At 39.3% G+C, this 24,972-nt stretch overlaps 1 protein-coding gene across 4 annotated transcripts in view; it reads left to right on the forward strand.

Annotated features, from left to right (window-relative positions):
- Positions 1 to 24,972, forward strand: part of Kif13a (kinesin family member 13A) — a 164,499-nt gene that overhangs the window by 59,722 nt on the left and 79,805 nt on the right. For all 4 annotated transcript variants that reach the window (XM_070024502.1, XM_070024503.1, XM_070024504.1 and 1 more), the window contains exons 3-4: positions 1,291 to 1,303; positions 16,122 to 16,182. In XM_070024502.1, the coding sequence (XP_069880603.1) occupies positions 1,291 to 1,303; positions 16,122 to 16,182 (74 nt within the window). The remainder of the gene's footprint in view (positions 1 to 1,290; positions 1,304 to 16,121; positions 16,183 to 24,972) is intronic.

Consider the following 24,972-nt stretch of genomic DNA (forward strand, 5'->3'; position numbering starts at 1 on the left):
ATGAAGGATTAAATGGGGGAAATTTTCCATTTCTCATTTACAGTTTATGACAATGATATCAGAGTTTGATCAAGAATAACTTCATCAACAAGGCCAAGAACTGTCATAGAAAAACCTAGGAACCAAATTCAGTGCCTTAATTTTATGCATGAGAAAAATATTTACAAAGCAAATCAACTTAGTATTTTGTTACTTTGAAACATTTTTTCCTTTTTAGAGTTTTTTTCAGCTGTAATTTCAGCTACTTTGGCGTTATTAACATTCAAAGTAAACATTGTAAAAAGTGCATGTGTGGTTGTTGAGAAGGGAAGGATGCAATTTCTTTTAAATTTCATTCAAGGTTGAAATAGATGAAAATTATTATGCAGGATAGGAACCTGTAGCCCTCAGGCTGTGTAAGGCTGTGAAATCATTTGGTCCACGATGGGACAGACAGATATGCTTCTCAGATCCTTCTTGGTGACCAATCATGGCCATCTGCCTGTATTGATAATTCTGTATGGCCCTCAAATGATGTTTTAAATGGCCCATGGCAGAGAAAAATGTTCCCTAACTCTGAACCATAATGAGTGCTTGTGTGTTTGTGTGTGTCTGGGGGCATGTTTGTCAGTACTGAGGCTTGAACTCAGGGCCTGGTTACTGTCCCTGAGCTTTTTCTCTCAAGGCTAGTGCTCTACCAGTTGTGCCACACCTCCACTTCTAGCTTTTTGATGGTTAATAAGAGTCTCGTGGACTTTCTTGCAACAGTGATGCTTAGATCTCAGCTTCTCAAGTAGCTAGGATTACAGGTGTAAGCCACTGATGCCCAGCAAACCATCATTTCTAAATGAGAAAAAAACCCTTAATATATCTATTAGAATATATGGATTTTCCCAAGGAGTGGTATAGGTATATTTCAACTCTGATTTAAGGAAAATTTAAATGTGAAAATTGATGTAAATGTATTTGCTCAGATGCAATAATAATTGTAACATTTCCTTATCTTTATATTTTTCCATTGCCACTTCTTAGAACAACTAAAAATAGCTGTGAGGGACTATCTGGATACATTCTGCTAACCTAGAATAAGGAAAATTGTTAAGGGTGTACTCCATTTATGAGCAAATGTAAGAATTTATCTCTTCAGGCAGGAATGTGTTTGATTTGTCTTCTGGTATGTCAAATCCTGATACCACAGTTCTGAATTTACCTTTGTTGTTTTTTTTTCTTTCCATTGTTCTCATCTGATGTGGCTGCTGTGTTTATGACCCTCTGTACCTGCTGCTGAAATTTCTTCTTTGCATCATTAAGGAAACCTCCCAAGGTAAGCACTTATGTATACTGGGCATGTATACTGGCTTAGTGTGCTGGAACGTAGACCTTTAACTCATTACAATAACCCATATAACATCTGTCCTCTTAGCAAGGAAAAACATCATTCTAATATAAAGCTTAACGGTGAGAAAACAATTCCTGTTGGTAATCATGTCAAGTTAGAATGTCAGTCTACATTTGCAAAGTCCTTTCACTCATGATTTCACTCTCAGATGGATGCACTGTTCCTCAGACAGTCCTGTCCTGGGATTGTTTCCATTTTGTTGATTATGCAAGGAGGTTAATCAAGATGAAATATGTTCTGGTTTGTAGACTGATTGAAGGGGTGGAACTGCCAGAGTGTAGTATGGCCACCCTCAAAAGTAGGGGGAGAAAGTGACTGAGATTGAGAAGTAGGGGAACCATGATAATTGCTTGGACAAGCTGTCTTTTCCTGTATCCTGATAAGAAGTGTTCATGTCTTTAAAAAGATTTTTCAATATATGTAAATAGAGATTTAAGCTTCCTCAATCTGGGTGCTCCATCAGAGGTCCTAGCTGATCACAGTGACCCCAACCTTTCATTAAGCATCTTTTAACAGTTCCAATCCCCAAAGCAAGAGAATAGATAGGCACTGGAATGAGAAGTATGGAATGTTGACAATCGGCCCCGAATAAATACAGGTTGATTTTTTTTTTTAAAACCAATGAAGGAACTTAGCACCAAATATAACAAGAAACTTGATGGCTTCTGGTCAGTAATGCTGATGATTATAGGCGTTGATCATGATGTGGGATTAGAACAAGTTCTAAACACATGTGCTATGTGGTCAAAATCTAGGACATAGTAGATAAGGACAGAAAGTCCAGAATAGACAAGGATTTCTTCTAAGTTATGAAGAACTATCCAGTTTAGCTGTTGGATTATAGAAACCAAATAAAATTCTACTTCAAACTTTGTATTTACTGATGGCATCATAGGTATTGTCTTTTGTGTGTGTGTGTGTGTGTGTCAGTCATGAAACTTGAACTCAGAGTCTGGGCACTGCCCCTGAGCTTTTTTCTGGCGGTTAATTGGAGATAAGAGCCTGACAGACTTTCTTGCCCTGGCTGGCTTCTGATCATGATCCTCAGATCTCAGCCTCCTGAGTAGCTAGGGTTACAGGTGTGAGTCACTGGTGTCCAGTGTGGATATTATCTTTTGCATTTAAGAATTTCAACTTCAGGGAAGTGACACTGAGGCTCAAAGTGGTAGAGGATTAGCCTTGAGCAAAGGAGCGCAGGGACAGTGTCTAGGCCCTGAATTCAAGCCCTACAACCAATAAAAAGAGTATTTCAACTTCAGCATGGAAGCCATGCATTGAACATATAGTAGGAGACCTATTAAGAAAGAGGAAATACGTAATACTATAGACATATAAGCCATAGCAGATTTCTTGGACAAATCTTTAGGAATTTCTCACTTAGTAATTGCTAATATGGATGTAACAATATGAGTTGCAGCCTAGAAAATACAAAAACATTCTGGTTACTTTCTAGTCTATGTATGTAGCCTAGTTGACACCTTAGTTTTTGCTAAGTTCCTGAGAAGTACGTGAAAGTTTTAAAATACAATCAATGATGAGGCCCCACATTAAATGTAATTTTTTATTTTATTTTATTTTATTATTTTTTGCCAGTCCTGGAGCTTGAACTCAGAGCCTAGGCACTGTCCTTGAGCTTCTTTTGCTCAAGGCTAGCACTCTACCACTTGACCCACAGAGCCTCTTCTGGCATTTTCTGTTTATGGAATACTGAGGAATCAAACCCAGGGCTTCATGAATACTAGGCAAGCACTCTACCACTGAGCCACATTCCCTGCCCATTAATGTAATATAATAATTATACAAGAATGATTTGTTTTTACTGGGCACCACTGTACACACGTCTAGTCTCAGTCACTTGAGTATTATATGAACCCAGAATTGAGAACCAGCATGGGCAGCATACCAAAACAACAACTAAAAATAGATAAATTTAGATAGATAGATAGATAATATTAATTTAAAACAATGATTTTTGCATAAAAATATTAGAAAAGCTAGGATGATTGGATTTAACAAATAATGATTCCATTCAATAGACAATTGTTGTGTAATCAGACCTACTCCTGGTGTTTTAATTGGGGGTGGAATGTGGTAGATAATACACACATATAAAATCAATTGTGTTATGAACTACAGAGATTAGACTGAGTAAAGATGACAAATGACAGTTTCAGCTTAATGCCAACTACATTTATCCCATCTAATAAACTTGTCCAGATCAAATATGCTTTGGCTGCTATAGCTGGAGGAGTCCCTTTAATTGGAAATAAAATGCAACTGGTGTGGTATTAGCAACTGAGAAGAAAGAAATCTGTCTATGTGGTGACTGCAGAGAATGAAACTAAGTACCAAGAATGTAGAGTTGGTGTATAATGGCAGGACCCCCATTACAGAGTACTTGTACCCAGAGTTGGGGAACTTGCTCTGCAATACTCTCCTGTTTACCAAGTACCCCCAACTCAGCTGGTAGCTTCTGTGGTACAAAAATATACCCATTCAGGCAGTCAGAGGCTGAGCCATACTCAATACTGTGAATCCATTCTCAAGAAGAACCCAATGCTGGTGTCAGTGGGTTACACCTGTAATCCTAGCTACTAAGGAGGCGGAAATCTGAGTATGGTGGTTCGAAGCCAGCTTGAGCCAGAAAGTCCAGTTAACCACTCCCCCCCCCCCCAAAAAAAAAAAACAGAAGTGGAGATGTGGTGCATGTGGTAGAGCACCAGCCTTAAGTATAAAAGCTAAGGGACAGTGTCCAGTCTCTTGAATCTCCCCAAAAGCCCAATGTCCCTGATATCCCCTTCGGTCCATGTTAGACTGACCTGACCTTAAAGGGTAATTGCCCTCTAAACACTAGAGACCTTATCATCTTATGTCATTAATTTGTTTTCTTTCCAAAGAACTTTTATTTATGTACTCCATCTGTGTTAGGTTAGTTCTTGAAATTATGTCTGCTTATGTGATGATGGAAAATAACAACCACTAAGCTATAGTACTCACTATTTCTGTGATGGGTAAGGATTTTTTTTTAGAATTCATTTTTTAAATGTACTAAGGTAGGAGAACCAATAAGGAGAGGAAGATGAGATTGATAAAGTAGGAGAGGAGTAAGAGGACTGAAGACAGGCCTAGCAGCCCAGCACTCATCCTGCTCTAGGCAATGGAAGGAGGTAGAAGAGCCAGTGAAAATAAGAGAGAGAGAGCCCAGGTATTCAAAATGCTGCTGCTTTGTGGTAGGGTTGACAGTCTGAACACTTGTTCTCTTCAAATTGGATGTTTGTTTCTTAAATTTTTCCCCCTCTGCTTTGCATGAAGTCAAGGAGAAGATGAAAAAATCTGATCAGCTTTGAAGTGTTAGATTTAACATTTTTTTATATGGCATGAGAAGTGTATCATGGAAGAACAGAAAGGGAAATTTATACCTTATGTCTTTTAAGATTGCTATGTGCCATATATTTAGATTTTTTTTTCTCTTTGCTAAGTGTCAGATTTTATCAAGTGGTACTCTTGAGTGGAGAAACATTTATCTCTGCCCAAGTGTGTAGCTGTTAATACTTTCACCTGTGGCATATTATGCTATTTTACAGGAACATCCTCTGTTTCCCTTATGAGCAATAAGCTTTTGAACAAACATTGAGATACCTACTTTGTATCTCTTCAGTAGTTTAAAAAAGAATAAAGAGCCTTTTCAATAATTGTCAGAATGTGGTAGATGTGTCCTGTTCTCTCAATGTGACTGTGGTCTTGAATCCAGGGCTTCTATGTTAGAGATACTACAAATAGAGGCACAGGGGGAAAGTTGATGGTTAGTGAGCACTTTTTGGTAAGATTTGGATTTTGGTTGGCAGTTGCACAGAAGGAGAAGAATAGTTAGCCAATTTTTAGGCTTTGTAGACCCTAATAACAATAAATGTAAGTATATGGGTGATCATTTTGTGTAAAACCGTATCTTGTTTTTGTGCTAATACTGGGGCTTGAACCCAGGGTCTGGGTGCTGTCTCTAAGCTTGTTTGCTCATATCTGGCGCTCTACCTCTTGTGCCACAACTCTACTTTCAGCTTTTTGCTAGTTAATTGGGGATAATAGTCATTCAGATTTGTCTTCTCAGGCTGGTTTTGAACAATGATCCTCAGATGTCAGCCTTCTGGGTAGGAAGACAGTCATGAGCCACTGAAACTCAGTTATAGACACCAGATTTCTAAGACTTAATTCAAGGGTAAAAATGAGTCACTGTTATTAAATTTTTTATCTTGTTTCACTTTTTAAGGAGTCTATGGAAATATTCTTCCTATCAGACAGTTCTACTTCAGAGCAAACACCTGGTTGGGCACCAAATTTCATCATTTGTCTTTAGGCTTTTGCTTGTTTCCTTCCCAGTTAAGTGCAGCCACCTTGCCATCGTCCTTTATACTTCTGCCCTTGTGCTTGGTCCAGGAGTGCTGCAGTTGCATAAACTTAACCGTGGCTGGAATTTCCCTAAGATTTGTTTTTACTTTCGCACTCAAGTTATTTACGAGGCAAACATTGAGAGCTTTCTGCAAAATGTATCATGTAGTAATTCAGACAAGGACAGGAGATGAGACTTGAGACAGTTAAAGTAGGGACTTCTGCTCTCTAGAATTCAGTGTGATGAGGATGGCTAAATATGTGTAGTCTTCTATAAGTAATTCAACATTATTATGATAAATGTCATCAGTCACTAGTTCAGTCCTTTGTGACTTCAGAGGAAGAAGACTCATAGTTAAACATGGAGCTTCAGGAAGGCCTTCAAGGGTACATAAAGTTTCCAAGGGCAGAAATTTAGGATTTTACATACAAAATATGTGTAAAAACAGGAACAAGAAAGTAATTTTGTGTTAGCAAGCAGTGAGGACTGGGGGTGGATGCAGCTCAATGATAGCACCTTTGCCTAAGTGTGTGCAATGCCCAGGATCAATCTACAGTATCCCCAAGATTAAAACAGAAGTAATGAGCTGGGCGCTGGTGACTCACACCTGTAATCCTAGCTACTCAGTAGGCTGAGATCTGAGGCCGAGGATCACGGTTCAAAGCCAGCCCATGCAGGAAGGTCCATGAGACTCTAATCTCCAATAAACTACCAGAAAACTGGAAGTGGCTCTGTGGCCCAAGTGTACAGTGTTATCCTTGAGCTGAAGAGCTGAGGGACAACACCCAGCCCCAGAGTTCAAGTACCACAACCAACAACAACAACAACAAAAAAAACAAAAAACAAAAGAAAACCAGAAGTAATGAGTTACACACTCTGGTAAGATGCATCTAAAGATAAATCATGTATTAAAAGCTAAGAAAGCCAGATGCTGATGTCTCACTCCTGTAATCTAACTCCTCGGGAGGATGAGACCTCAACTGGAAGCCAGCCCAGACAGAAGAATCTGCAAGACTTCATCTCCAGTTAACCAGCAAAAAGCCAGGTTGGAAGTATGTCTCAAGTAGTAGAACACCAGTTTTGACCAAGAAAGCTGAGCCAGAGTACTCAAAACTGAACTTGAAGTTCCAGCCCTGGTACCAGGGGGGAAAAAAAGACTAAGAAAGTAAGGACATGTGCAGTGGCTTGCTCCTGTAATCCTAGTTAACTGAGACACAAAGGTCAGTTGGTAGCATCAAAGTTCAAGGCCACCTGGAGCAAAATGTTAGTAAGGCATCTTCCCCCAACCCCCAACCCCTTCTCAACCTATACTGAGATGTGGTGGCAAAGACCTATCATCTCAGCTTTGTGGAACATAGAAATACAAAGATCTCAATCCAATCTGGCTACCATATCTGAAAAATAAAGCAAAAGGGGCCAAGGACATCGTTCAAGTGGTAGAATACCTTCCTAGCAAAGTACAAGGCCCATAGTAACCCACTCTTCCCAGGAAAAAAAGAGCTAAGAAAGTAGCAAGCTTATTGGATTTAGGAGTTAGACCATAATTTTGTGGGCTATATAGATCATGTAGGATTTCTGGGTCGAAAATTATATGATCCAGAGTATAAAATTTACCTGACTGAAGAGTAATTGGTGAACAGACAAATGGGTAGATAAGAATCAAGGTTCATTCTGCTTTGTGTCTCATCTGCTTATGCTAAGTGATTCATTAGAAACAACCTGAAATGTTCAGTGGCTTGAGACAATGAAGGTTTATTTCTGTAACTTTACATGTCAGCCAAGGTTAGTATGGCCCTGTACCATGTGACCTTAATCTAGGCATCAGTCTGAAGGAACAGGTCCTGTTTGGCATTTGCCACCAGCTCTTAGCTGGCATTCATTGCTTTGTTCACCTTTAATTGGCCAAAGCAAATCTACATAGATAAATTGCCCAAAGCAAGTCACATGGCCAAGCTGGATATCATCAATTGGGTCAGGAATATTTTTCCTACTCTAGGTACTGCAAGTCATATGGCAATAGGTATAGATACAAAAGAAGGAGAGCCTCGGGTCATCTGGGCTAATGATGCAGTCTGCCTCACTTTACTTACCTAAATCACATTTTAGAACATTTCTCCGATTTTTCAAAATTTGATTGTGAAGATGCTGTACAGAGGAGTTACATGAGTTAGGTAATGAGTACATTTCTTTTCCCCCTCCTTGGTTTTTCTCCAGTTATTTTTTATAAGCAGTAACAAAACAGAACCAGAAAAAAACACCAACCCTCTTCACAATCAGCACTGTATGTAGCTCAACATTTCTGCAGACCCTTCCTCTCTCCCCTTTCCTTCTTCTAGCTTTCTTGGGAGCCAGTTGTCTCCACTCATCGCTATAGGCCTGTGGGTGCCTACCGCTACAACCAGTAAAGTACCAGGTTGCCTGGATTATAAGGCCTCAAGAGGAAAGATCTCCCAACTCCCTAGTTTTGGCATTCATCCATTTTGCTACCAAGAGCAATGAAACAACAATGAAAAATTTCCCATAGTCCTGAGTCATCTTTAGCAGAGTGAATGTTTCTTTACTAAGCCCTTTCTAATGTGCATTGATGCATAGTAAGAATTTGCAACCCCTGGGCTACCTCAAGTCCTTCAGACTGGAGCCTTGAAGTCAGCCTGGCCATTGCCTCTCTGACTGGATGCACTTAGCATGTGAGATCCATCTGGATGAGGTCTAACAGAGTGAGGTAGGCATATGAAGTGAGCTTTTTGGCTGGATGTTCTGAAACAGATCCAGATATGGCTCATAATGCCACGGTGACTGAGTTTTATTCTTTCTTCTTTTGTAATGAGCAGCAGTAACAGTTTACCACAGATAATGTACAGCCACAGTCTGTATTTAGACATTTGCACCTTACCTTTTGGTAGTGCTTGTTAAAGAAGGAATATTCTGTGTTTGCAAGTACACATATTACCTTTTCAATACACTGTTGGAGAAGTTATTGGAGTGGCTAGGATTTTGAAAAGTAATGAGGGCATGATAGGACCAGAAATAGCACAGATTATGCATTTGTGACATCCCTTCCCCCCACCCAGCCACCAGTGAAGCAGATGTTGGAAATTAATGATAAAGAATTAAATATGAAATGAATAGAGTGTTCAAGAGTAGGAATTCAGCTAGTGAGTGCTTCATTGCTTATGCACCACTAGTTTACATGTGTTCAGTGTTAAATAGAAGCTCTGTATGTGCTCTTAAAATATTGGTCTGGGATTTGGGAGAACTCCTTCCTATTTTCACATTTTTTCTTTAAATCCACACGAGCATGAAAGAGTTCTCTGAAGAGGTACCTCTGCGCACCGTTGGAACTTTAGACTGCATTCCACAGCAGGACCTCTGACATTAGAGTTGCCTCCTACAACAGATTGTGAATTCCCCAAGATCACAGACAATTGCCTTACTTCTTAGAGATAGATGGCAGCTGATGCTATTGACTTGCTTTGAATCGTTGAGATGCTTTGACATCTTCACCACCCAGCAGTGTTGACTATGTAACCCAAGACATTGTTTATATGTAGATACTTAAGCATATATAAAGGAAATGATTAATTACATTGCAAAAAGCCATCAGTGACTTGACAGATTTTTAAACAAGAGGATGGGGTCTGTCAATAAAACTGACTAGTACAGTAGTAAGGCTAATGGCTCTTGGTGTTTCTTCTTCATGGGCCATGGCAACTATGGTCAAATCCAGGCTGGCGGTTGTGCTGGCTGAGCAACTTCTGCAAATAGCAGTGAAGACAATCCCATGATGAGATAGGCTTTCAGGGCTGGGCTTTCCTTAAAATTTCATTGCAGTTTTAAAGATGAGTGAAATTTAACTCTTCATTTATTAATCAACTCCACATTGAATCAGCGTTGAAATCAGAAACATTGTATCAGCATTAAAAGGAAAATTTCAACACGAAATAAAACAGAACTTCCATTGTCTTTCAGTATAACTCATTTTTATAACACAAAGGTGGTGACACACGTGAACTATGTCCTTCATATTAGTTGTAGTGTTTCAATTCAACAAAGTTAGAAAATAACCGCAAGATAGGACGTTGACCAAGTCAGTCTTCTTGAAACAAGAGAAATGGAGGCTCACGGGCAGTCTCTGAGGCACAGCTTTCATAGCAGGTAGGGGCAGGCCTGGTTGTTAATGACAGCTGGGTCTGCTGATATGAACAGTGGCTGTATTGTTCTGAAAGGATGAAGACGGTATCGAAGGGGAAAGACACACTGTTCATACACAGCAGACAAGTCCATACAGCAGACTTTATCCCATGGGAAAACCCCTTTGATTTTGAATATGGGAGCTAGCAAGTTCCTGTCATATATAGTGTATATTATGTGCCAGCTATTCTATCAGTAGACATTATGGTTAAGGCCTACAATGCAAAACAATGCAAACTATCACTTAGGTAGATAGGCATGTCTTACCGAGAGGCAAAGTTGTTGCCTAAGACAGCACAGAGGAATGAAGAATTACTTTTACAGTGTAGTACAAATAGAGATGATGTTTGACAGAGGATGAGTTATGTCTCACTGGATAGGAAGTCAAGGTGAGGAGGAGGAGGGGCTGTGGGAAAAAGGGCTTCCCCACAAATCTTTGTTCTCTTCTTTTTGCCCCGATCTTCTCACTATGCTCAATCCACCCAAAAGAGTTCGTGGTCATTGGTGGAGGCCGTCAGAGCTGAGGAGGTAGCTGACCATTTGCGTGAGATACAGGGGCAGAGAGGAACGTGCTAATGTCGTTTTGTCAAAGGTACACGGATTCTATGTACAAGTGGCTGTGGGCTTGTCACCCCTAAGTGAAATTGAGGCTTTGACAAAGTGCTCATGTGATACCTGCATCATAAGGCTGGGCGACTGAAGAGTTTACACTTACCAGTCTGTGCTGTCGTTTTATAAGGCCATTGTATGTGAAAATAGATTTCCAAGACAGTTTAATAGGTAAGCCATCTGGAATTTTCTCGAAAATAGAATTCTCAGACTACTTTTGTCTGGTGAAATTATAAAATATTGGGAAAACAAAGCTCTTTGTTGATGATTTCCGAAGTAAAGGTGCTATTATATTTGGTGTTTGTTGGTTTGCTTGTCTCTTTTTGAAAACAGGATTTTACTAAGTAGCCCAGGCTACTTCTGCCTCAGCCTTCCTAGTGTTAGATTATAATTTGCCTTACCACACCCAACTGCCATTTTCTTCTTTTTATTTTTACATTTACCTAATGTTTTTCTTATTCTACAAAGAACATTGAACATACTTTCTTTTTATTTTTAAGCTGTAAATTGGATTTTGCAGAAACATACCACTAGAATTAGTACTAAGGACAGAGTTTGTGCTACATGCTGCTCACAAGTCCTAGACCTCTTATCACTTCAGAGTAGATTTCACTCAACGTTTGTGTCTTATTAGAAACAGCATCAGCAACTTTGCTGGATGTTCCATGGTTCACAAAAATGCAAAGCTAATGTTTTTAAGAGACTGACGGAATTAGAGAAGCGGCAGAGCAAAAGCTGCAGGGAATTAAACCCTGGGATGAGTTTTACAAACTGGGAGTAACAGGAAGGCGTGGGATTCAGAGAAGGTGGAGTTGAAGGCAATGAAAACAATGGCTTTCAGACTTTAAGAATTGCTGGAGAATGTCTGGACTTTTTGGCGTCCTTTCTAGTTGGAAAGGTAGGAATGTCTTGGTGAAAAATGCCCCCACAACGTTTGGTGGATCTGGTTAAATAAAAAAGTCACGTGGTTCCCATTTTTATTTTTATTTTTCTTAGTTGAATATGTGAAGAAGTCTTCCATCTTCCACACTATAGTTTAATATCCTAGTGACTTCATTGTGAATAATGAAATAGGTATTGAGGAATTCTGACAAAATGAGCTAACGTCTCTAAATAACATGATTCTTTCATATGACATGGTGGTCTGGGGGGAAAAAGGCTGTTCAATTTGGTTGAAGTGATCGGTGAAGGAATAATTCCAGGAAATGTTTTGATTTCTTGTTAAATGTCAATGGACTTTGTACTGGAAAATCAGAACACTTTGTTTAAAAAAAAAACAACAAACTCATCTCTCTTTATGCAACAATCCTTGTGTTATTCAATTATAAATTTTGGCCAAGGATAACAGTAATAATTGACAAGATGGCAGAAAATGATGCTGGTTGGTGGAGTGGCTCCATTGGTAGAGTACCTGCTTAGCAAGCACACATCCTACAAATCCCAAGACAAAGAAAAAAAAGATTACATGAAAGTGATTAAGGAAATTATTATAAGCATCCTTAGGATTCCTTAATACCAGTCATAACAGGTTTTCTCGTAGTAGTCAAGTAAGTAATTTGTTGTAAATCTGTGTGAACTCCAAATTGTACATGATGGGACTTATTTGCTCATCCATTAAAATAATGGAATAATGGAGTGCTAAAGGGCTAAACGTGCCCATCTAGCCACCAAATTTGGTCCATTCAAGGAACCATCTTCCTCTAAAGTATGTATCTGACAGAAATGAAACAGCTTGAACTGCTTATTTGTTATAGTACTCACATTCATTTCAGGCTCATTTCAGTTGACACTGAAAAAAATACTATCTGCAGTGGCTGCTCTGGACCATACTGACCACTCACAATAAGATGCATAAAACCCAGTTCCTGTCACCAAGGTGCTTACTAGCTAGAGTTAAAAATTAGACCCACACAGAAGAGCCTAGGATTTCTGAGTTTCAACTTCTTCCTAATAGTTAAAGTAATAATGTGGACTCTGTGACTGTTTTGAGGAATCACCAGCCTGAAATTTCTTTGGCCAGAAAAATTTTTTTTTCTCCAGGAAATTTTAGGGGCAAATACCTAAAGTTAAAATTCTTTTTTATCTTTTTTATTATTAATATCAACAGAAACAACTTTAAACAGCTAGCATTTTGTTGGCAATGGAAATTGTCACAGAATTTGGGATTGCTTTTTATTAATAGACTCTCACAGTTTTAGGTGGATTTTATTTTTTAAGTATCATTCCTATGAATGCCAGTTAATAGTTTTCTAAACCTTTAGTATACAGATTAGCAAACTATTAAAAATAAGTTTGGGCCAGGTGCAGGTCACTTACACCTATGATCCTGTCTACTCAAGAAGCTGAGATCTGAAGATTGAAGTTTGAAGTTAACCTGTGTAGAAAAGTCCAGTAGATGCTGGCTTCAATTAACCAGTAAAATGTCAGACTGGCTGGGCTCTGTTGACTCATGCCTATAATCCGAGCTACTCTGAGGGCTGAGATCTGAAGATTAAGGTTTGAAGCCAGCACAAACAAGAAAGTCTGTTAGACTGATTATCATGAATTATCAAAAAGTTGGAAGTAGAGCCGTGGCTCAAGTGGTAGAGTGCCTTGAGTGAGAACAGTACGGGACAGCACTCAGGCCCTGAGTTTAAGCCCTGGTATGAAGCACGCACGTTCACGCGTGTGCACGCGTGCGCACGCACACACACACACACACACACACATGCTGGTAGAGAGCATGCTAGCTGTGAGTGCAAAAGCCATATGAAAGCAGGTAGCCTTGAGGTCAAGCCACAGTATCAATTAGAAAGAAATAAAACATAATTTGAAGTAAGCATAAAAACATATTAAAAGTAAATGATTATTTTACTCTATAAGGAACTACTAAAGGAATCTATTGGTTTTCCATAGGGCAATAATAAAGATAAGTCAAAATTGGGAAATAGCCTCTGTTGGCTACTTAAAGAAGAGTTGACTGAGCTGGGGAAAACAGGAAAGTGTCCTAGGAATGAAAGCTAAATGTTGTCTCACAGAATGAAAGTTTTAGTAGCTCCTTTTCTGGAAATGTTTAAAAACAAGACAAATCTATATCTCTTGGGAAAAGAGTTGAAGTTCAGCCTTCTTGAAGGCAGCAGTATTATATTAACTGTATTGTGCCTTTGTGGTCTCTTGAGTTTTGAAGAGTTCTCGGATGCAGTAAATATTCCACACTGTGTTGACAGAAACTTTTTCATGGCTGTTCATTTGAAAATTAGTTATGAAACTAGAGTGAACATGTATCTATGTATGTGTACACACTTGCATCACACTTGACTTCCGATGTGGGTTTGATGTAAACTGGGCTTATTGTATATACCTGCACCAGTTGTAAATACACGAAAATAATATCTCTGCGATGATGAAACAGAGTATAACATTGTTTTTTTAGGTTAAAAATTAAAAAAAAAACACTTGTTTCTTTACAGAATTTCAAATTAATCACTCAGTAAATAATTTTAAAGTAACTGATAGGAACATTTCAGGCTTCAAAGATGAATTTGCTTACAACTTAACAAAATGACTACCAGAAACATGTTATTGTATGTGTGTGGGGGGGGGGCGGGGGAAGGTCCAGGGTGGGAGGGTAGATGAATGGAAAGAGGAAAGTTGTAGGAATGCAATGTTAATATCCAGTGAACATATGTGAAAATGGAACTGGGTAACTTGAGGAGGTGGGTGGGGTGGGAGAGATAGGGGAGAATAATGGAAGGGGGACATTGGTCAAAATGTGTTATAAACTGACACGTTGAATTTAAACCACTAAAGATAATACAATGTTTATAAAAAACAAAAAAATGAATTAGACCTGGTTCTTGCCTTCAAGAGTTTTAAGGGGAGGTTTAAGGTTCAAGGGGAGATTAAAACATGCACAGATCAGCTGGGCACTGGTGGCTCATGCTTGTACTGTAGCTGTGCAGTAGGTTAAGATCTGAGGATCTCAGCTCAAAGCCAGCCCAGGCAGGAAAGTTCATGACACTCATATCTTTCAAATTAACCAACAAAAAGCTGGAAGTGGAGGTGTAGCTCAAGTGGTAGAGCGCTAGCCTTAAGAAAAACAAAACAAAAACTTAGAGACAGCAGACCAGGTCCTGAGTTCAAGCCCCCCCAGGACTGATACAACTAGCACCAACCCCATCCTCCCCCTCCAGAAACACAGTAACCAAGAAAACATGCAGAGATCTTATAGGGATTAATGGAAATAGAATAATAGGAATAGGATCCATGAAAGGATAAAGCAGTGTTGAGATATTTCAGAGAAGGGACAACATCCTTTGGATTTAACCAAGGGATACTTCCTGAACAAAAAAATGCATTGAACTGGTCTTAAGAAGTATGAGGCATTTTGAAGCGTAGCAGTGGAAAAGAGAATGGAATCCAGTAACTCCAAGGGAAGAACAGATTCCACTGTAGCCACAGAACTTGGGGGGAGATAATCTAGAAAGCCATCATGGTGTTCAATCTCAAATGAGCCAGAGCATGGATTTTATTTATTCAGTGCTAAAGGTCTCTTTGAAATGATGAAGCATTGAAGGATTCCTACACATGTTTGGACTGCAGGAGAAAAAAGGCTCTAGCAAGGAGTTTAGAGGAGAGTCATCTGGACCAGAGTTTTCTAAGAGCTATACTGAGAAGAAATACTAGTTCCAAGGCATGTTGGTATTAGTTCCCCCCCAAAAGGGGATTCCTCACCAAAAATTCAGTGGAGAAATTAAAACAAACAAACAAACAAACAAGCAGTTGCATGGGTTTCTTCACTGGAAGACTTTTCAGAGTTACTTAATACTGAGAATTGCCTTGACACTCAAGTAGGGTAAAGTGTACCTTCTCCCACAGGACTTCATCCTGTTTTTCATGGACTATCTCAGGAAACTTCTTTGGGCAGCATTGCTTTGTATTTGATACTAATGGCTGGAACACAGTGGTACTGTGTGGAAACAGTGGTGGGATCAATTTTGTGGGAGGAAGCAATTGACTTCCCTCATAGATGGTTGGCACTCGGTAACTGTGCAGAAAGCTCATGTCTACAAGAGGATCTTATTGATTTATTAACAGGAATTGGCTGGATATTGCATGTTGAAGCAGAAGGGGAAAGGAAGCCAAGATTAGGAATGTGGAGAGTTTTGAGCTTTGCTGTATTAGAAACAAGAGTGTGGAAAGCTAGGAGAGGTAATTAATATAACTCAAAGATTATCATTTTACTCTTAACTTGAGCCAAAAGGTTTCTCTGGACACCAGTGACTTTGCTAGAAAAAGTGTTGTTGTTGTTGTTTTCTCATCAAGTGTATTTTAAATGGTTAAGATGCTTGCCTATTTGGATTCTAGATAAACAGTAATTTCATATGAATTCATTCTACCATAGGACAGCCATATGTTTAGTTAAAAAACAAACAACAGTTAAGGGTTAAGAGCATCAAAATAATTGCAGTCTGTTCATCAGATCTTCTTGAACATTCTTCTCATCTTCACTGAGTTTTTTTAAGCCTCATTTACTCATAAGGAATGAATTAAGTTTTAATATTTTGTTCTTCCATTCAGGTATTTGCCTTTGATTATTGCTTTTGGTCCATGGATGAATCTAACACTACAAAATATGCCGGTAAGTTGACTCTTTGAGTTATATCTGGTCTCTCCCTTTAACTTCATTTTCTAGAATTATTCTAGAATTTGTTTTTCCTATGTAATTCACATTCTTTTCACTTCTAGCAGGTGGTCAATAAGATTTGGTTTCAGGCTAGGGATGTAGCTCAGTGCTAGAGCACGTGCCTAGCATGTACAGGGCCCTAGGTTCAACCTCCAGCACAACAGAAGGAAGGAAGGAAGGAAGGAAGGAAGGAAGGAAGGAAGGAAGGAAGGAAAGAAGGAAGGAAGGAAGGAAGGAAGGAAGGAAGGAAGGAAGGAAGGAAGGAAGGAAGGAAGGAAGGAAGGAAGGAAGGAATTTGGTTTCAGAACCAAGTCTACCATTCATTTTCAAATCACCTTTGAGCAGTTTTTTGAATCCTCCTGAAGCTTCCAATTTTTTACCTGCAAAAGGGTATCATGTTCAGAGATGGGAATTGATGGAACACATTGCTTCAAGTTGTAATGATATCTGCTGTAATGGTCACATGATGGCTTAATTTGCTGTGCATTTCTTGTCACTAAATGTCAAACAATTGCCCTACTCTGTTTACATAAGCAAAGCATGGTGATGTTGGTTTGTCAGACCCTATGTGCCCTAAGCAGTCAGTGATCACATGAACAAAAGTACATGTTCCTCAGAGAAATGTCTCTCAACTTCCTGTTGGCTGATATTCTGTCTTTGAGCATTTATTACCATCTCATGTAATACACAGCTCACTGCTGTTTTATTACTGATGGCCTTGAGTGACACCTCTCTGACCTCCTGAACATCAGTCATTACTTAATTCAAGAGGGAAGTATAGTTTTATCTCTTTGAATTATTTTTTAATTAACAGTATCATGTACAATATGTTTTAAAATAGTATAATGTGGAATAGCTAAATCAAGCTAATTAACATATTGTCTCTTGTACTTATTTTTTGTACTAAGAATACTTGAAAACCTCAGTGATTTTCAAGAACAAAATGCATTGTTATTGACTATTGTTAGGATTTTCACAGTAGATCCATTGAACTAATAATTCATTCAGAGTATAACAAGGGGACTCAGAATCTCCTTATAACATTAACAGTGTTTACTGAATTACTTTTTTACTTAATAAATACGTATGTATACCACATTTACTCATATGTATATTTGTATATATGTATTATAAAGGGTATATGTATGTGTGTGTGTTTTAAAAGATTGGACAATAAGAGAAAGTTATATGCTTACAGAAACTTAGCTTTTGGTTATTAGGTCTTTTCTTGCTACATAATAAAGTGAACTTGTTGGGAAATTATTTGACAGTGTTTTCAAAAGTTAATCATCATGAGCTAGAAAGATTACTTCAGTTGCTCACATTGAGTAAATTAGCCTTTCCAGACATCCTGCCTGCAACTTCAGTAATGTATTTTATGAAAATGAATGGCTCATTTTTAATGTTTGTTGTAATTAATTTGTCTTTTTTATCATCCCTTTGGGACTTGTAATAAATTCTGCAAAGTCTGGAACACTGTCTGGATTTTTAGCACTGTATGTGGTGTGTGTGTGTGTGTGTGTGTGTGTGTGTGTGTGTGTGTGTGTGTGTGTGTGTGTGTGTGTGTGTGTGTGTGTGTGTGTGTGTGTGTGTGTGTGTGTGTGTGTGTGTGTGTGTGTGTGTGTGTGTGTGTCTGGATTTTTAGCACTGTATGTGGTGTGTGTGTGTGTGTGTGTGTGTGTGTTTGCTGGATATGTGTGCTTTGAGGTTTAAATCAAGAACACCAGTAGACCATTTCCTTTGGTTTCAGACACCAATAGGGACAGATGCTATAGCTGTACAAAGCCCACCACTGTCTCACCTTCTGAATTGCTGTTATTCAGGATGCAGCAGATAAGTCTTCTCAACTAAAGCTTCTTATGCATTTCTCAAATATCTTCCAGGACCTTTCATCATTTACTGAATAGAACCTGTACTCTCTGAACTACATTAGAGTTTGTTTGTAGTGGAAACCCATGTACCTCCCCATCACATGGCCTTGTGACTTCTCACTACCCAGTCTATGCCCCAGCCAGTGTCTATTGTTAATTCCTCTTATATAACCCAGGAAACCAAAAAGTCTCAGAACAATGCTTTCAGTGTTCATTCTGTGTTCAGTGTAGGAAACCCTTAAGAAAAAATAACATGGGAAGAAAAAACAGAAAAATGCTTAAAGATTTAAAGAGAAACTTCTCTGAAGAGGAAATAAGAATGGCCAATAGGCACTTGAAGAAATGCTTAACCTCTCTAGCCATACAAGAAATGCAAATCAAAGCAACATTCAGATTCTACCTCACCCCAGTTAGAATGGCTATAATCAAGAAATCTAATAGCAACAGATGCTGGAGGGGATGTCGGTGGGAGTGTAAACTTGTTCAACCACTTTGGAAAACAGTATGGAGGTTCCTCAAAAGACTACCATAGAACTCCCCTATGACCCAGCAATCCCACTTTTGGACATTTACCCAAACAATCACAAACAAAGGTCATACCAAAGCTACCCGCACAACTATGTTTATCACAGCATTATTTACCATAGCTTAAGATATGGAACCAACCCAGTAGATGAATGGATCAAAAAAATGTGATATATATAATGGAATTCTATGCCTCCGTCAGAAAGAATGACATTGCCCCATTTGTTAGGAAATGGAAAGACATGCAAAAAATTATACTAAGTGAAGTAAGCCAGGCCCAATAACTAGTGTATGTCTAGGACAAGCAGAAAAGGTAAAAAGACATGTACATGTGACCATATAAGATGATCTTAAGTGAAATGAACCCCAAGACAGGGACAAGTGGTTTTTTTTCTTTCTTGCTATTGTTTTTAATGTACTTATAATGTACTATGTGATTTATAATGTACTATGTGTTTCTTTTGTGTTCTTCCCCCATGGTATAACCTCTGTTTTCACTGTATTTGATTCTGGTGCCCTGCATCTTGTATATACACTTTCCTAATTTGGGGAGGAGAAGGGAAAAAACAAAAGGTTTAAATAGGGATAAAGGTTGACCCATTGTAAAAATGAGATGTACAAGATACTATGTTGAAAACGAACTTTACAAATTGGTGGGGGGGAGGGAAGTTGGGGAGGTGGGGAGGGAAGGGATGGTAGGGGAAAAACAAAGGAGGAGGTAACAATGCTTGATAGGGAATGTACTCATTACCTTATTCATGTAACAGTAACCCCTCTGTACACTATTTTTACAATAAAAAACATACTTAAAAATGCTTATCAAACAACATTTGGGGATAATTCACTCTAAATGTTACAAGGTTTTTCTTTTTTCTTTTTTTTTTTTGCTTTTGTTTTGCCAGTCCTAGGGTTTGAACTCTGGGCCTGGGTGGTGTCCCTGAGCTTTTGTACTCAAGAATAGCACTGTACCACTTGAGCTCTACTTGTGGCTTTTTGTGGTTAATTGGAGATAAGAGCCTCACAGACTTTTCTGCCCTGGGTAGGTTCAAACTGCCATCCTTAGATCTCAGCCTCCTGTGAGCCTCTTGTGAGGATTACAGGTAGGGCCACCAGTGCCCAGTTACAAGACCTTTTCCCCCCTACAGCTCTGGCCCACAAACTGTTCTCAGCCAACTGTAGAATCATTAAATCCAGTGATGAATTTCAGTTGCAGAATAAAAGATTTCTGTAGCTCTACATTATATGTTCAGAAATACCTTAAAAGTGTAAAAAAAATTGTAATATACTGATAGTAAAAACCATTTCCTGAAGTTTACTTGCATGAACACTTCAAAAGACCATGTCCAGTTAGCCCGGAAAGAATATCTCTTAGCTCAAAGAGTAATGGCTCTTTACAAAGCTTGGGGAAAGTTTTTGTTTGTTTGTTTTATTTTTTAGATATCTTCATTATTGTATATATTATGTGACTGTCTTAGCAAAACATAATTTCTTGGTTGCTGTTTTCTCAACATTTCATCCAAATGATCTACCTAGTAAATGTACCACTTGTAGATTAGTTGATTGGTTTCCATACTAATTTGATTTTCCCTTTTTCCTTCATTTAAAAAGAAATCGCAGTTCTTAACTGTGAATAGAAACATTAAGAGAGAAGCATTCATTCCCTGGTGGGAAATAGGGGAAATGGAGAGGGGGAAATCCTTATTTCCTGAAGCCATCCTATTTGTCAGGCTGAATGAATAATGGCATCATTGATACTGACTCTGGACTTTCAAAGCAGCTCTCAAGACTGGGGGCTGGTGGGAGGGGCATGCATGGATTGAGAGGGCCAAAAGAATCCAGGGCTCTTAAGAATGGTGTGTCAAAATGTTTAATTCTCAGTGATGTTTGGCTCTTTATGAAAAGCTATAAGAAATGCTCTCAGGCGAGTATGCGCAATGGCATTGCAGTGGGTTGGTTGGAGCAGATGACAATGGTGGGCTCCAAGGGTCGGCCCCTCCACCTTCTACCTGTGGAAGTTGAATCTCATTATGCTTCTGTTTCCTCATACGTGAAGAGTAGTAATAGTTCTGAATGACCATAGTAAGAGGTTGATCTGAGGACTAAATGACATGTTCACTAAATGACATGTTCTTGTGAAGTACCTAAGCCAGTACTGGACATATAGAAAGCTGTCACTTAATATTCATCATCATTTTTACTGTTGCTTCACTGTGACTAGCTTCAGTACTTTGGAGAGAAAATACCTCAGTGCTGGGATTTAGGAGATCTGGCTTTGCTATAAGCTGCTAGGCTCTGGGGGAGATAAAGATAACCTTTGTGAATCCCTTTAACTACCTCTGTGACTGGGTGGAGACATGGCCTAGTAGGATCTCAGGGCTGCCTGTGGCCCTCCTCCCCACCATCCCCCCAGCTCTCTGAGAAAACATGAATCAGCCATTTTATGCTGGTGGCACAGCTGGGATGGATAAATCAAAGGCTTGTTTGTTAAGCCATTGGCATTGCATGGAGTTACTCTTTGAGGCATTTTTACATTTAAAATGTATTATCACTTCCTCCTCTTACCCTTGAGCCAGGTAGTTATCATGTTTGTCTGGCTGACGGGTCGTGGGCCTTGAACTCTGGGCTTGGGCAGTGTCCCTCAGCTCTTCAGCTCAAGGCTAGTGCTCTGTGACTTGAGCCACAGTGCCACTTCCCGTTTTCTGAGTGGTTTATTGGAAATAAGAGTTTTAGGGACTTTCCAGCCCTGGCTGGCTTTGAACCAAGATCCTCAGATCTCAGCTTTCTGAGTAGCTAGGATTATAGACGTGAGCCACCAGTGCACGGCTTTGGCTGATACTTCTGAATCTGAGCAAAACAAAAAAAAACCCTTAGTGCTGGATTAGAAACCTAAATCATAGCATATTCTCCCCCTACATAACCCATACATAACCCATATTCTCCCCCTACTTCAAGTATGCTTGCACTTGTACAGAGAGCCACATGGAAGTTATTTATTGTAGCTAATTCTGGTCAACTTGAGCATCTTTATAAATATTTAAGTCACTGCTGATTACAAGTAAGATACTTATTTTCTTTGGGGAACTGGGGGAATCATGGTACTTTGAACATGTACTTGCATGTCAGGTACTCTACAACTTGAACCATGTCCCCACTCACTTCTTCCCCTTTTTGCTTTTGTTATTTTTGGAATATGATCTCACATTTTCCCCTAGCCAGCCTGGACTGAAATCTCCTATTTATGCATTCTATATAGTTGGGTTAACAGTCATTTATCCCCGTCCCTCCTTTCCCCCCTTCTAGTGCCTAGTTATTGATAGAATAGGGAGGTCTCATCAACTTTTTACCCAGGCTGGCTTCCAACCACGATCTTCCCAGTCTCAGCCTTCTGAATAGCTAGGACGATAGGGGTGAGCTACCATGCCCAGTTGCATTTAATGTATTCTTGAAATGAATTAATAGCTAAAAAATTTCATAAAATGTACGATGTTGGTAGATAAAAGTGACAGTCACCTTGGGTTTTTTTTTTTTTTTAATTTTCTACTTGGTTTCCTATTAGTTTAATGCCAGGTATGAAACCCAATATGATGGTAGGATATGTAGGGGTCAAAGAAGTTGAGAATGCTTCTCCTGGTCTTGTTGATTTAGAGATTATGTTAACCATTCTAACCATATGGCATGTTCAAATTTGCTGAAAGCATGTGTGTTCAGGCATTGTTAATATCCTGCAACTCAGGAGATAGGTTGTACATCTGCCTCTTATTCTGTTCACGGTTGCTCTGTGGTAGCAAGGGGCAGGGGGGTTGGTTGTGCTTTGCTCCTGATGGTAGGGGTTATGTACTCAGAGGTAGAAATGATTGATTTCACATTCCTTAGCTGAAGCAAGAGGAGTAAGGAGACAGAATATATTTTACTGTTTGAAGTGCTCGATTTGAATGAAAGTCACATTTCTAAGAAGTAGCTAAAAGCAAAGGCTCTGAAGTGAGCCTTCTTGGGCTCAAATCGTGGCTTTGTCACTTCTCAGCTGGGTGACATTAGGCAATAGTAAAGTGAAGGTATGTTTATTAGGCACACAGCGAGTGCCCTAATGGAGGAAATACTTAAGAATAGTTAGCTATTAGGTTTAAATCATAAAAAATTTTCCTATAGTTACTAGGAACACTCATAGTTGGTTATTAAAAAATTGTTATAATGATATATGATTTATGATCTGTGATATAAATTGTTACAATATATGTGATTGTTGCAAATGATCTTTGCCATACTAAAAGACATTTATTTTAAAAATCCTGAATGTGACTCTTTCTTCATTTTTCTTTTTTATAGTAGGAATTGCTCAGATATACCTGACTTTTTTTTTTTTTTTGTCTGTTGTGGGGCCTGAACTCTGGGCCTGGGCACTGTCCCTCAGCTCTTCAGCTCAGGGTTAGTGCTCTACTACTTGAGCCACAGTGCCCCTTCCAGCTTTTTTGCTTATGTGGTGCTGAGGAATGGAACCTAGGGCCTCATGCATGCAAGGCAAGCATTCTACCAGTGAGCCACCTTCCCAGCCCCTGACTTGAACATTCTTGACTCACTTTAATCAAATTGTTTCTGAGCATTTATAAGGAATTAGCAGCTTTCTCTTCATTTATGTTAATTATATTGTATAATTACAGAGGAGTACAAGTGACATAAACCTATTAAGGGGCAAATACAGTTGAGTCTTCCTAAAAAAGCCGAGTGCTGGTGCCTTACATCTAGAATCCTTAGGAGGCTGAGATCTGAGGATTGAGGTTCAAAGCCAGCACAGGCAGAAAAGTTAGTGAGATTTATTTGCAGTTAACCACCAAAAAGTTGGAAGTGGAGCGCTGTGTGTGTGTGTGTGTGTGTGTGTGTGTGTGTGTGTGTGTGTGTGTGTGTGTGTGTGTGTGTGTGTGTGTTCCTAGGGATTGAGTTCAGTGTGTGTGTGTGTGTGTGTGTGTGTGTGTGTGTGTGTGTGTGTGTGTGTGTGTGTGTGTGTGTGTGTGTGTGTGTGTTCCTAGGGATTGAGTTCAGGGCCTGGGTACTGTCCTTGAGCTTTTTTATTCAAGGCAATTCCTCTTCTGGTTGCTCATGATTAATTGGAAATAAGGCTCTTACAGATTTTGCCTGCCCGTGATGGTTTTAAATCTAGATCCTCAGATATTGTGTGTGTGTATATATATACAAACATATATATATATATATATATATATATATATATATATATATAAAATGTTTCTTTCCTTTCTCACATCTATTTCCCTTAGTTCTACTCAACCTTACCATCTTTTATACTTTCTCTGATTGCACCCAGGTTGTAGGAGTTTGTTGACACCAGAGATATCATTTGGCACACCTGTATTTGTAGGGATGGATAACAGTAGCTACAATATGAAATATAGTCCTGAGTAGTAAGTTCCTAGCACTGTTCTAATCCTCTTACATGTAGTGAGTAATGTGATCATCAAATACCCAATTAGATAGAAACTGTTATTGTCCCTATTTGATAGATGAGAAAACTGAAGTTTAGAGCGGCCTTTCTACCTCTGACAAAGCTAAGAATGGGTAAATGTGGACTAAGTCAGCTAGAGAAAAGTTTGTGAGTTCTTCTCCTATCCAGGCCCTTCTCTCTCCATTCCAAAAAGAGACCCTATTGGAGAAACTCTATTGGAGTGCTCAGGCCTGGAACCCAGCCAGGAATGCTACTAACACCTTCTCCCTTCTGTCAAAAGTTCTCTGGAGTCTTGAAGACATGTGTTTACTCTGGGCTTTGTTTTAACTTCCCCCAAGAGCTGTAAATACTATGCACTGCACTATGCAGAAGAGATGCTGAGCCAACTCTGCTACTTCCTTGGAGAGACAGTGCAAAGCGCCATCGGTTCAGCAGGCAGAAACAAAGGGGACGTTTCCTCTGACATCTATTGTTTTATGTGCCAGTCCCTCCTGAGTAACTCCAGCACGCATTCTCTGTGAGGCCGACTTCACAGTGGAGGCCACTTCGTTTTCTTCTTTCATCCTTGGCACCAGTGCCAGACAGCGGTTGTGTGACTCCTGACTCCTCCTCAGTGAGTCAGCCACTTTACCCAGCAATAACAGCAACAGAAAAGAGCCAAGCTCATGCCCAGTCCAGTGCAGTTGGAAACAACCATCTGGTTGAGTCACCCCACGCCATGCTGTGCATTGACACTTCCAAGGTTTGCAATGCTGATAGCTCTTGGAATGCACTGTGGAAAATGGCCCCATCGTTTACCTTTACCCCATGGCCCAGTTTCTCAGGTTCCTTACCAGGCTCCTGCATGGCAAACTGCTGTAGCTGATTAAAAATTAAACCCTAACATTTAATTTAAAT

The sequence above is a fragment of the Dipodomys merriami genome, unplaced genomic scaffold (genome assembly GCF_024711535.1).
Source record: "Dipodomys merriami isolate MVZ:Mamm:240054 unplaced genomic scaffold, mDipMer1.0.p SCAF_16, whole genome shotgun sequence".
Taxonomy (NCBI): Eukaryota; Metazoa; Chordata; class Mammalia; order Rodentia; family Heteromyidae; genus Dipodomys; species Dipodomys merriami.